A 14597-nucleotide genomic window follows, 5' to 3' on the forward strand; every position below is an offset into this window, starting at 1 on the left:
TCGACTTTGTGTCAGAAAGGCTCTGTCCCGGTGTGGTGATGCACACCTCTGATTCCAGCACTCAGGAGGCTGTGGTGGAGCAAACACGGAGCCGGCTCAGATCCAGCTCCACTGTGAGTCCCAGGCAGGCTTGAGCCGCAGAGCTAGTCCTCGGAGGGGAAAGGACAGAAAGGAAGACATTTAACGGTGAGTTTACGAAGTCTGCTCCCTTCTCCTTTTCAGAGGCAGGGTGTGCGGTCTTCTCATGAGGTCCGTGCTCCATTCGGAGTTGGGGTTTGTGCGAGGGGAGAAATAAGGGTCCCTTCTGTTCTTCTACACGCAGCCGCCACCCAGTTTGCCCAGCACCTCTTGCTGAGGATGTTCGCTTTTCTCCGGTGTGTACAGTTTGCCTCATTGACAAAGGTCAGGTGGCTGTGGGAGTATACGGGTCTGCACGTGGGTCCTCAATTCTACTCCGCTAGTGGAGAGCTGTTCTTACGCCAATAGAGCGTTGTTTCCATCTCTGTAGGCCTGTAGTACAGCTTGAAGTCTGGGATGGCAAAACTTCCAGCAGCTCTTGACTGTTCGGTCTTTTGTGTTTTCATATGAATCTGACAATTGTCCTTTCAGGTTCTGTGAAGAATTGTGGTAGAATTTTGGTGGGAGCTAACAATAGCCCCGGCACTGCGTGCTCACTGGTGCAACAGTGGCATAAATGGGAGTTACCCAACCACATTCTGATTGGATTTTGCATAATTCCATGAGATTAACTCATGCCTGGTATTGTTACCTGGTCAAAACCAGAAGACTGGCCAGGCCCTCGGCCCTAGTGGGAACCGAATACCACCACTACTCTGCTGAATGGATGCAGCCGTGCTCTCCTCCTAGTGCCCATCTTTAAACCACGAGATTTGTATGTCCATCAACCCTCATCAAATATGCTTCTTTTTATAGCAGAGAACAATCAAAACAGAGGCCTAAAACGTGTCAGTATGCCGAGAGTAAGAACTCTCAGACCTAAATGAGACAGCTGTGTCATATACCTGCTGCCAAGCCTTAGGGGTCACCGTGGAAACGGGGGGATGGGGAGGCAGAAAGAGTGTAAGAGCTGGAGGTGACGGGCATCCATAGCAAAGCAACGCTCGCTGGGCAAGACAGTGCCTTGCACACACAAACTCGCAGTGATTATGACGCGGGGATCAAGCCAGCAAAAGCTCCAGGTGTGTGCTGGGGGCGGGGCTCATGAAATCCCATCCACCTCCTGAGGACCCACTAGCAGCTGATAAGGACTCCAAGGAAAGGCTGAGGTCAAGGGGAGCTGACAAGGAAGGGGAGTGACATCTGGAGGAGTGGGCAAGGTCATTTCCTGATGACAGGAGCCCCTGGGTGAAGGAGACAATTCCTTCCTGGAAGGCATGTGGGAATCAGAACAGACCTGCAGTCCTTCTGCCCCTGAGTTTTCCTGCCAGACAGATAGTTTCTGCTTAAGTGAAACTTTTCTTCCAGGAAAACATCAGGCAAACAGAAATGATCATCACAAAAGTTACAGACTCTACAAGTGGGGGAAAGAAAATACAAGATTCCCGGTTAAAACAAGAGCTTCAGGTGAGAGGAGGCTACATAGCCCCTGCCACAGTTCAGACACTCCCAAAGCTGTTAAACTACACCCGACCCAAGTTACCACTGTACTGGAAGGAGGGGATGTGAAAAATCTGCCCAAGAGGATCATGGGCAGGAACCCACCCAGCCAGAGGCTGAGAGGACTGATACCAGAACTTAGCAGTGGGAGAGACACAGAGTAAAGGGATTCAGAATAGTGCACAGAAAGCTGTGCACTCTAGAAAACTTCCCAGTCATCACAGGGTCAGTGACAGCCACGTGACTGGACCGGAGGTGATCTAACTCCAGTTGTGACTCAAAATGTCGGCCACACGGAGCCTCAAGCGTCCATGTGCATAGCTCTCCTATCCTCTGGGCATCAGTGGCAGCCTAAAGTCCGTGCCCATGATGTTTGCTCAGGTAAGAGCTGGCAGTGTGTCCAGGGACCATGTTTTAGCAAAGAGGAGACCCATTGAGTCCCTACCTGATCTCAGCAAATGTCATCCTAGAGAGACAAGACACAAGTGCAGAGGCAGCCTGGCAATGTAGGCCATCCCAGGGGATGGGGCTGGTGAGCACACTGTGTGCGTACACACACACACACACACACACACACACACACACACACACACATGCACGCACGCACGTACCATGTGCTGAAGCAAATGGACCTTACGTGAGTAGGTGTCAACAGACAAGGGCTGCACAACTCACAAGAGAGCTGAACACTTGGACCTTCTAGAAGATTCAATAGGATGGTGGCTGTCAGAAGCTGGGAGAGTAAGTGTGGAGTGGAGCTGGTCTGGTCAGCGGGTACGGGGTTCGAGTACATAAGAACAGTGTGATATGTTACGGAAGGCTATACAGGGAAGACTTGAGACAGTTCGCTATAAATATGTGGCAGATGTTTCCACAGGTCGACACAGCTGGCTGACTCAGGTTCACTGATGGTCATTCTGTTTGTACGTCAGTTAAAATAAACTTTAAAAAGTAAGGACTATCTTCACAATGTTTGGAAACAATTCTAAATGAGCAGGAGAAATACAGCCATTTATCTTTTCATAGGTTAGCCATCTGAAACACCTCTGTCTGTGGTACTGTTTGAAGCATCAGAAGAGGTCAGCAGGACACCCATTAGTGGGCAATCTTGTCTAGTTACTCCTTTGATGGGCACCAGGGGGAGACTCAGGTCTTAGCAAAGGTCTTTATCCCAGGTAAGCTTTGGTGTCGGGAAGACAGACATTATTGACCAGTTACATCACACATGCCAAACAATGGCCGTGGCCAGAGAGAGGATCGGCCATGGGGCAGGTCAAACAACTGAGATTCGTATGAAGCCCACGTTCTTTGCATTATTGTACTGTTTAGAAATAATACCTTACAGATCTCACAGCTCTTCCTCAGTCCCTCTGCCAACATGCTCTATAACATCAATACTGCATCCTTAGTGACTCAAGAACATGGGGATCATATGACAAATCTACCATATTTTCCAGTGAATAAGATGACATTTTGGCCAAAAAAAATCTGTGCCAAAGTCAGGGGTATTCACCTTATATGCCCAGTGCTTACCTGAAGCTTGCTTCCCCTTGCTTCATATGTCCAGCGCATACAGTGGGGGGTGCTGAGGCCGATTCCCCACTCTGTGTGGGGAGTACGAAGCAGGGAGGAGCAGGCTGCACACAACATGAGTGCGGATTAGCGTATTGGCCCATTAGACTCCAGAGGGCTACACATCTTTGGGTTGAGTGTGGAGCGTGCCTTAAAGGGGCAGTGTAGGCTGGCACAGGCTGTCTGTCCCCGCTCCCCCGTATTTAATAAAGTACCTGGCTATCTGTGCCCTGCCTGCAAATAGACACATGCCCAAGTCTACTGCACAGGGTGTGCGTTGGAAGAGGGATGGTCTTATACGGCGAGTATATTCCAAACTAAATTTTAACTGGAAAAGTTGAGGGTCGTCATCTTATATGCTGGAAAATATGTTACGTCACAAATAGAAATGGTGTCACCTAATTCATGGAAGCAATACGCCTACCACATATGCATATGAATGAAGTTTGTGATAATAAATGTTAAGAATGCTGTGATGGCATAACAAACCAGATACCAGTACTGAAGATGCTGAAATGCATCTGTGTGTGTGTGTGTGTGTGTGTGTGTGTGTGTGTGTGTGTGTGTGTGTGCGTGCTGCACACGACCATGGCATGCATCAATGTACTCAATCAGAAATCTAGAAACAGCCACAGAAGCAGTGACTCTGGCCGAGGCTTAGCAGACCCACCCACCCCCACCCCCCAGCACTTTTAACAGACTCACCTTTCAGACCCTTAGAAAAATCACACAGTGCTAAACCTTTTGTTCTTATTTACCCTGAGGTAGATGAAGTATAGAAAGGACACGGGCTCTCCTCTAAAGCATCCCAGCCCTCAGTGCTGAAGTGACTTTCATAAGAAACACACATTCTAGAAATTCCACACACAGTACAAGATACTATAAACCAAAGCAAACACACGCAATCAGTCGTGCAGTAGGCCTGCATGCTGCTGGGCCGTTACTGGCAGGCAGTATCCGTATGTACAAGCCGAGTGCAAACAGGCTTTAAGGTACTCGGCATGACACGCCCACTGTTTGCAAAGCGGTGGATTCTTAGAGCACTTGTGAGACTTTCTTATCTAGGGCACCGAAATCTAAATATAGATACTTACATTATTGCACTCTCCAAGGAAGTACAGTGCAAATCCGTCGGCTTTTGTGGCTGCCAAAGCAATAAAAAGAAGGAAGAAACTAATCTCAATGGAAGAATATAACATCGAGGATTCTACGGGGAGGCTCAGGTACCAGCCTTTGAGTGGATTGGCTAATATAACTGATGCCCATAAACAGAACAGTATGATGTGCTTTGCCAGTAGCATACTCAGAAGGGTCCCAGTTCCCACTAACTGCAAATGTTTTCATGACAGTCTTCCAATGCACAGGCAGGCCACATACCTCACACAGATGCACCACTAGGGCCTCTAATCTCCCTAGTGACAGAGGGGCACTGCGTTTAATTTTTGAGTATTAAAAAAAAAACCCTATAAGAATATGGAGTAGTTAAATAAATACCTACCAAAAACATTGTGTAAATAAATAAATACACAGCACTGAGGTGAACAGGCTTTACCTTACTCATCTCTTCAGGATCACCTGAAGGCAAGTGTCATAATAAACACTGTAAGTTCTAGGGGTGGGGGGTGGGAGTCACCCACATTTAAGCTCCCTATAACTCACTTGGGTCTGTGCATGCTTGGGTGACTATGTAGCTTGAGTGAGTATCATCCGAAGCCTCTTTATCAACAAAACAGTGAGGCCCCAGCTCACGGCGATGATGACAAGGAGCAGCCATAACACGTGGTAGCACGCAGAGCGCCCAGCGCATCTTGGTGTCAGGGGCATTTTTATTCTCAGATTAAAAACTTGGTGGGGAGGCCTGGTGGACACACTGAGGAAGGGGAAGCTGGCCCTCAGGATGAGACCTGATAGGTTATGGTCATATGGTGGGGGAGGAGGTCCCCATCTGTCAGGGGTCTAGGGTAGGGGAATAGAACGAAAGAGGGAGGGAGGGAAACAGGAAGATACAAACGAGGGGATAACAATCAGGGTGTAGTATGAATAAATTAGGATAAATTAAAATTACATATAAAAAATAAAACTTGAAAGACTCTGTGTCACAGTGGACAACTGAAAACACCATGTCTGAAGGATGTGTCATCTCCCCGCATCCTGTCTACAGAACAGGCTATTTCTGGCAAAAATAACGTAAAAATGCTACCCATCCAAATAAGTCCAAGGCATGTTTGCTTCCTTTAAAAACTAACCATTTCTTTTAAGAGACAGAAGACTAAGTTGGGCGGGTAGGGAGACTGGGGAGGAGCTGGAAAGGGACTGAAAGAAGGGAGTAAGTAGGTTTAAAATACACTCTAAGAATTTCTCAAAAAAAAAAAAAAAGGAAAGCATTATTTTAAAAACCTAACATCTTCCTTTCTGAAGATGCTATTTAATTCAATGTAAAGAAAAGCAGGTGTCGGTCCCAGGCAGGAGCACCACTCAGGGCAGGCAGGCGCTGACTTGATCTCGGTCATTCAGGAATTTGTGGGTCCATTCATTCCAGTACTTTCCTCACTCAAAATATGTCCGCTTCCAACAGAAGGCGGTGAGGAGTCCCATCCCGCCCCCCAGGGTGCAGAGGCCAGAGAGTGAGCACGGGGCACCTTACCTATTCTGATGATGCTGCTTAACTCGTACAGGAGCAGGTGGTTGTCCCCGCCGGTGTCCAGGCGCTGCTCGATGTAACTGTTGAGCTCGTACACGACTCCCTGCATATTCGTGTCCTGGTACTTTAACACAGAGACAGCGGACGTGAGCCACAGTAAAAGTACAACGCAGCCCCTTAGTCCGTAAAGCATGTTGCTTCTGCAGTGTCAGGCTCTGGTGGCCCAGTGGACAGAGCGTGGCCAAGCGTGATGACCTTGTGGTGGGGGTGGGGAGACTGAAGGCGGAACCCTCCGTTAACTTCTTGTCTAGGACTATCTTTAAACTGCATCTGGGCTGACTTATTTACATAAAAACATCACCTGTTATTAATTGCAAGTTTTACACATGAACGCAGCTTTCCTGGTAAAAAGAGTCCAAAGCTCTCCCGAGGAAAATGCTAGGTAACCCCTCAGAGACAATGCTGGAAGAAATATGGCTCCGTGAGCTCAGAGCCCTGCAGAGCAGGGGTGAAGCTGCAGACACTACAAGGACATACTGGAAGCCCTGTCATGCCAGTGACCCTGCCCCACTCAGGGCCACACTGTCCCCCTCTAAAGGCCAGACACCAAAGCCTCTTGCTGATCTCCCTGCCCCACGCTTACCTTAACAAACCTTATTTGCCAAGTAGCAAGCACTGTAAACTAGAAATCAAACAAGATTTGCTTACTCCTTAGCTGAAAACCTTCCCAGGCTTCCCACTGCCCTGGGAAAATGGAGCAGCACCTCCAGGGAACGCTGCTAGCACCCGCTAGGGATGCTGTCTCTTATCCCCACCCCACCCAGAGGCTCTGCACTCAGGGTCTCAGTTTTGACACCTCTCTGTTTCTGGCCACTCAGAGGTCTCTCATTTTAAAGGCCTGCTACTCGTGGTGCCGCTGCTATGTGTAAAGCCTGCCTGTGGAGTGAAGTGGGGACTCTGTCACTAAGGCTTCCCACAGCACCAGGCACAGCCCCTCAGCCCTTCATACTCTGATGGAAAGGCGTCAGTGAGGAGACGCAGAGCAGAGAGGACCCAAGGGGCCCCCAGATGGACCACGTGAGCCACAAAGCCCTTAGCAAACAGCAGGACAGTTGAGCCACAGTGAGCGACTACAGAAGCCTGCTGCCACCCTGAGTTATAGCTTAGAGCTGTCGCTAAGGACCTGCTATGTGCAGAGCCTGGGCTGGAAGACTGCCGCCATCTGACTACATTCCCTGATGCCACTCACAGCTTACCACCATCTGACTACATTCCCTGATGCCAGCTTCCACCTCAGGGTGGCAGGGAGCCAGGTGCCTGCGCTCAGTGTCCAGAGACGGGGAGAGTGGTATTTGTACAAAGGACAAAATCAAAGGTGCAAAGTGAGGTCCCGGCCAGATGATCCCGTGTCCCTGGCAATCAACAGGGAAACCCTCTCACATGCTTTCATGTCTCTAAGGCTAGCTCTGAGTGAGTGGGCAGAAACCTGCCCTGATCACCACAGCAGACTTGACAATGAATCCTCAGGGGTGGGGGTGGGGGGAAAGCCAGCTCATAGGCTTGAGCCTTTAAATCAGCAATGGGAGGCCAGGTCCTGGGGGGATAAGGACCTTGATGATCACCCAACAATGTATAAAGCAAGCTTTCTCTCTCCTTTCCTACAAGCCTGTAGCTTCCTACCTCACGAACTATGTGTGAAAAAGTTACCAAAACTGGAGAAGCACTGGATGTTGCCTCCACCCTGGCCACCTGCCACCCGACCTTGTCTGTGCTGACTCACTGCTGAGGTCTCTCTGAGGAGCGGATTGCTGTTACTCCTCAGCGATTTTCAAGCTTGAGACTCTTCCAGACTCCCATTTCACGAGGGGACCAGTGTGATGGCAGAATAGAGTGACAAGTGCTTCAAATCCCAAGGCCAGCAGAGCATCACTGTGTGGGTTACACACACTCACATACTCACACACATTCATTCACTCATACACACTCACATACACACACTCACACACACATAAGCACACACTCATATACTCACACACATAAGCACACATTCATACACTCACACATGTAAACACACACACACACACAAATCCTGGTATATAGATAGATTACTTGTCATGGAATGTCATCTCTGGGATCTGAGTTTCTCATCTGTGTGACAGGAGGACAGACTATAACCATCTTCAAACATTTAATACTTCATAAAGTTCATAGTGGGTGTCGAGTGACAGCTTGTGACGCAGAGCAAGGGAAGTCAGGTACTACACAATATCCCAAACCTTGGGTGAGAGTGGACACCCTCACCTTCAGCCTCTGTTCACACTGACCTCCTGTGAAACAGTCCTTACCAAGGGCCATCACTGAACACAGCCCTCACAACAAGTGCGACGCCAGGAATCAGAAGCCAACGTGTATCAAGTCCTGTCTGACAGCCGCCATGGAATCTCACTGTGTCCTCGGCCATCACTTAGTGCTCATTGTGGTGCCCCAGGGCATTTGGCACTTGTCTGCAGTGTGATGATGGAGACTGACTGAACCCACATCCTCAGCCTGCACGCGAGCACTTTCCAGGCTGAGCTGTACCCCCAGCTCCGTTTCTCTGAGGCAGAGGCACACTGATGGCATGGAGTGAGGGGCTGGCTTCCAGCAACCAGCTGTTTTAAACTCTCAGTGGCACACTGGGAAGGGGTGACAGCTCAGTGCTAAGTACTCGCCTAAACATATGCGGGTGCACCCAGGAATCTATCTTCAACAGCACCCCAGAAAACAAGAATGGTAACGGACAGTCATAGGAGGCTTACTCCCACGTTATGGGGGAAGGGAAAAGGCAGCTGCCCTGCCAGTCCCGGAAAGGGACTCTGAGGAACACTGTGCCCTCTGTGAAGGGGCAAGGCATGTCCACAGGAGCAGTCAGGGATTTGGAGAAGGCTACAAAAGATGCAAGACGGAATGGAGGATGACAGACGAGACACCAGCTCGGGACTGAGCAAAGCATCTCCACAGGCACCACCCAAGTAATTCACACTGAGCAGGGAATCGGGCAGAATTCTATAAACAAGTCGGGCAAACGTCTAAAAAGCCCATGCCACGAACTCAATGCAAGCAAATGCAAATGACAGAACCTCACACTAACGAAGAACACTGAATTCAAGGGTCTGTTAAATAATATGAACTGATTAAACTTGGAGCAGAAAGATCACCAGGATGCAAAGGGATATTGAAACAGTGACTTAGGAAGGAGGATGCTGCAATACTTACGAATCATTGACTAAAAAGCAAACAGTTCTTGTGCTCACAACACTGCTAGGGGACCGGCAGGACACAGGGAGTGTAGAGGAAGTGCCGGACACAGCCTATGTGTGGGCTTCAGGGTGCCGGTCTGTGGTGATTAAAGGTTCTCACCAGCGTGCAAGCACACAGCACCCAAGGGTCTGGCTCTCAGGAAGGACAAGCTCTTTCTCATCACAGGAAATAAACCACAAAATAAGAGCAAGTAGTTGATGAAGAAAAAAGAAATAGGAGAGAAGCTGGATTCATCAAGGGACATTACTTGTAGGTGTTTTCTGTATCTCTTTCTTCACAATGAAGGTGTGTGTTGAACAGCGATGTTCACGCTACGGGGGCTTCAGTTCTTCTGTTGTAATCTCTTTAAATGCCCATATCCTGGTGTGGCTGCACGGTTGCTGGGAATGACCGGGTAAAACAGGTTAACAGTTTGAAATCCTGTGCAAAGGGAATGCTCCATTTCCGTTTCTCAGAACGTGCCGAATGGCTTACCCATCAGCTTGAGTAAATGGCTCCCCGCCGACTCCCACAGGATGACGTGTGTGTCTTTTACATAATACTGTCATCGTGGAAACAATTCTTCGTGACAAGCAGGCCATGTGTTCAGTCCACTGCAATTCAGTCCACTCATCGCTTGATGAGTGAGCAAGCAGATCCAATCAGGAACTACGAGAGCTGGGCCCAGGCAGCGGAAGGATGCACCGGCTTGCCCCGGGAACCGCCTTACGTCGATTCTACTCGGGCTACTGTGCTCAGAGTTGAGCTCCTTGGAGGCTTCCACAGCTCCTGTGGCTGCCTGAATAACCAACAGCAAAGGCAGGGACAGCCCATAGCCCACAGCACAGGAGACGTGCTCTTTCACACACGCTCACAAGTTCAAGTGCCTGAAGCAACTTCATGCTACGTGTCTGATAATGAGGAGCCTGGCTCCCGAGGCGGGCACCCCGAGGGCTCTTCCTCACTAGGGTGAAACGACTTTCCAGATGAGTAACACTTGTTGGTCTGTTTGCTTTTCAGAATTAAGAATGTCTCTATTTCTCTTTACTTGTCTGGGGCATGACATCTCTTAAGTGTTTGTTAGATGCTGCGCTGGTTGATACCATCAACTTGACAGGATCCGGGAAGCACCTAGGATACAGGCTTCTGCGTGTCATGTCTGAGAGGAGTTTCTAGGCTGGATTACTTGGGGTAAAACAACCTGCCCTGCATGTAGACAGTAACACTCGATGGCGTTCGTCTCTCACTGCTCCCTGCTCTCAGCTGCGATGTGACAGCTGCTCCGCACTGCTGTCATGCCTTTCTCGGCAGGATGGACTGTCATCATCCCCTCCCTTCCTCAGGTTGTCTGTCTTGGGTACTTTGCCACAACAACAGAGAGAGTTGCTACTATGGTTCCCAAGTCTTACAGATCTGTTAAAAGTCAGAGGAGCAGTTCTCTGCTGGCCTTCCACCCGCTTCTCCAAAAGTATTACCTTGACTCATACAAAGCTACCTCATAGCTAACGTCTACCCCTCCCCCACCCACACTGTATGCCTTATATGTATTTACACTAACACACACTTCACGATGTAGATTTTATAAGTGATCGCTATGTGTTTACTTGGATTCAAAAGGTTCTGCTTTCTCGTTCTCCGCAAGTCCTCACTTTGTTGTTTTCTGCTGTTTTGTTGTTGTGTTTGTTTCTGTTTTTTGTTACTTTGAAATAGCCTCTAAGGTAGTCCAGGCTGGCCTCGAACTTACTATTGTGGTAGAGGCTGGCCTGGAACTCCCACTCCTCCCGCTCCTGTCTCTCATGTGTCGGGATTACACGCGTATGCTCACCTCTACCCTTGGTCATATTGTGCTGTCTACGGTTGCTGGCTGGAGGAGGCACAGTAACTGCAGGTCCTCGCCTCCCTCCTGAGCCCAGCTGCCTGTGTGGTCACTGTCGCTCTTGAAGACTGAGCCATGTTTTAATGCTTTGCTTTGGACTTAGCTGAGCACTGCTGGAAAATCAGCCACATTAACTTATATTTGCACTATTAGGAAATTCAGCACTAATAGAATTTTGCGGTACCTTTCCTTGGGGACACTGATGGCAGCCTACCTCAGTTTACACTCACCTAGGCAGAAGACCCCATGGTCCACTCATTCACAGGGAAGCTCTGAGTCTTGACATTTTCCCCGCTCTGCTTCTCCTGCTATCTGTTTAGCTATAATTAGGTCTTCTGCCATGAGAAAAATCTCTCTTTAAGGGGCTTGAGAGATGGCTCAGCAGCTAAGGGTACTTGCTGCTCTTCTGGAGGACCTAGGTTCAATTTCCCACACCCGCATGGTGGCTCACAACCAACTATTAACTCCAGTTCTAAGGGACCAGAAGGTGTCACATCCCACTCAGAGTTTCCTGGGGATTCCTCTTGGGCAGCTGGTCATGTGGTCCTTGGAGAAGGACCTTCTACAGGGACCGCTCTCACTTTCTGGGAGACAGGACACTTGCAAGAGCACTACCCACAAAGCACAGGGTGTGATTCCTGCCCCTGCTGCTCTGCCCCACCCAGCTGCAGGTCTATAACTCCTAAAAAAAAAAAAAAAGCTAAATTCCAAACAGGAAGTAGAGTAAGCAAGGAAATGCGAAGGACTTAAGTACCATGGAGAAAATCATCCGCATGAAGTTAAAAGATATTCCTCTAAGAAGTGCAGCCTCTCAGGATACTTGCTTGCTTCCGTGTAAAGGGCAGAGATGCTCTTGGTTCGGGGCTGCAGCGAAGCACATGCGAAGGAGGGAAATCACGCTCAGCTGCTCATTAGGCTGAAGGAGGTCTCCACCTGACAGCCTAAGCATTTGAATGCTACCAAGTCAACAAAAGCATCTTAATTACATTCTCTATACTCAAGTAGAGAGCGAGGAGACGAACTCCTGTATTTCGCCTGTGGGAGCCTTTATCTCACATTAGAGGTCTCCGGACACACCTGCCGCACCTGGACTGGTCCCCTTCCCTTGATCTCCTTCACTGCCACCAACTAGTCCTGTGCCTGGGAAATCGTGGCACAGCCTGTTCTTTCCTAATCTCTCTGGGAAGGAACAGCAGTGGCTGTAGCCTCACTCTGCAGAGGGCACACTTGCTAGAACAAAGTGGAAGCCCAGCACCCAGCACCGCGTGACACTGAGCCAAGAGATCAGAGGTATCAAGAATGGGTCATCCAGAAATCCCCACAACGTAGCAATGGGTATTTCATTTACACAAAGGGGGAGGAAAAAAAACCCCAAGCCGGCTAACCCATGTAAAGGAATCGTTTTAAAGTTGTCATCTGATGGCCTTCTCTTTCTTTACTGAATCACACAACACTCGAGTCAAGGAGAAAGCTGACCCAGGGACGAGTCTGGGTAACTATGACTACCGCATCCATAAGTGTAAAGACAATTTTGTCAGAGTTTCAAGACCAACAAGGCCAAACTAACAAAGGGCCACTCAGGGCTCACTTAAAATTCTCTTCCCAAGAGAGTGACTCATAAAGTAAATAACAATATCTTGGGGAAAGTAATGGCCCAGGGCCCCCAGCTTAGCAGGGACAGCGCCTGGTGCGGCCCCACGACTGGGCTGACTGCAAGCATTACTGCTCCCTCAGCATTTCAACACACTAAAGGGAAGCAAGGCAGCCACCGCCGTTACCAGGCTGGGTGACAGTGAAGGCCAGAAAAAGCAATCTGGACTCCTCAGAACAGTCCGCGACACACACACCCAGGACACCCGTGGCAGTGACTCTCCCAGGGAAGCACTGTAACCCTGTCCCCTCGAGGCCCCTGGTCACTTAACTCTGGTTGTCCTAGTATCCCCCGTTCTCCCATCTGTCAGGAGACTCTGTAAGACACAGACATGAGCAGCCAAAAAGAAGTTCAGGAAAACTGCCAGCTATTTGCAAGTAAATGATCATCCAAAAAAAAAAAAAAAAAAGAAAGAAATGAAATGAAATAATGATCCCTGATTTGCACCACTACATTTAACGTCCGCCCACACTACTACTATATGAGTAACAGCTCAGCACACACGGGACAGAAGTGAGCTTTCCTGTGAGGAAGGACCTACAGAAAATACATCTGAGGGACACACTTGTTTTGCTTTCTTGGGAGAACTCAAAATCAATCAATGAATGCTTATCAATGAGCTAAGCATACAGGTGGAAACGCCAGCACAGTGTTTGTGATGGTCTGATGTGAGTAAAAGCCGAAACAGAGCCAGGACAGAGGGCAGCTGGTTACAGAACTCACAATTAGCAGGGCAAGCAGTGGCCTGGGGGTGGGGGGGGGGTAGGGTTAGGGGGGGATGAGGGGGGTGATGTCTAGAGAGTGATGATGAACAGCGGAGTCAAGTGACGACAAAAGGGAAGGGTTGATGTGCCAAGAAATACCAATGAGGCCATCACAAATGGAAGGAAGGGTTCCACATAAGGGTGAAGCTCTCCCACACCAGGCGTGGCTTAGCAAAAACCGAAGAGCTAACGAGCACCTTGCATCCCACAAGCTAGCAGCATCCTTTCATAAATACTCAGGGAAAAAAGATCAATGTCATAAAGGAAAATTTCAAAATGCACTCTGTTCCCATCACAATCCTGTTTCTGAGGGTATCACAGCACATAGCTACAGTACTGTGTCCCCACGAGCCCTGGAGAGGCCCATGGACTGGCACAAAAGTTGAGATCTCATCTTGCTGCCCTTTCCCGCTCTGCTCAGAACATCTGTCTGGGAGCCAAGCACATAGCAGGGAAGATGAGAATGCGGCTGATAACAAGCTTACGGATAATCCTGTGTCCCATAAATGCCCCACCAGTAGGGTTACAAACGTACTTGGCTACCCCTGACTTTTCTTTTAAGATGGGTGCTAGGGATCCAAACCCAGGTTCTCATGCGAGTACTAGAGCCACTTTGCTGTCTGAGTGATTCCCCCAGTGCATCTGCCCAGCTTACTATGCTGGCCACCCACCCCCTTAGCACTGAATGTCTCAGGGCACTGAGCGCTACCCTGCTTTCACCGCAGCCATCAGCCTTGCTTCTGCAAGCTGGGTGGCAGGGCTGAGAACCAGGCATCTCCAGAGGCAAGATACAGAGCCGGGCGGCTCAGTAGTGAGCTGTGGCATCCATCAGAGCAGGTGGTATGACAGGGGTCTCTGCAGCTAGGGTTTAGTGTCGCCTCCACACAACACCAGGCACAGTGAGGCTGGCACTGGATCCTCTGGAGAATCCACAAGTCCATCCTCTATCTGCAGTCTTGGTGCTAACAACCCAGCATGGATACAGCTCTGGGGTGCACAGATACGTGTGGGCCTGATCCAGGCACTGAGGCCTGGGGCCTCTACGTGCAGCCCTCTCTCTGCACTGACTGCTCTAGGGACACCCTGGAAATGGGACAGAGTTTCTGCTGTGCTTTTCTCACCTCGATACTAAGATAACAGAGAACTTTAGAGGAAGGAACGTCATGTCTCCAGGCCTGGGGCAGTGTTGTAGGAAGT

At 49.4% G+C, this 14597-nt stretch overlaps 1 protein-coding gene across 5 annotated transcripts in view; it reads right to left on the reverse strand.

Moving 5' to 3' along the window:
• PDE10A (phosphodiesterase 10A) overlaps nt 1-14597 on the reverse strand; it is a 422490-nt gene that overhangs the window by 51940 nt on the left and 355953 nt on the right. For all 5 annotated transcript variants that reach the window (XM_084777843.1, XM_084777845.1, XM_084777842.1 and 2 more), the window contains 2 exons: nt 5834-5954; nt 4284-4333 (listed from right to left, as the gene is read on the reverse strand). In XM_084777843.1, coding sequence (XP_084633969.1) covers nt 4284-4333; nt 5834-5954 — 171 coding nt within the window. The remainder of the gene's footprint in view (nt 1-4283; nt 4334-5833; nt 5955-14597) is intronic.

The sequence above is a fragment of the Acomys minous genome (assembly GCF_964271855.1).
Source record: "Acomys minous genome assembly, chromosome: 3".
In the NCBI taxonomy this organism is placed as follows: Eukaryota; Metazoa; Chordata; class Mammalia; order Rodentia; family Muridae; genus Acomys; species Acomys minous.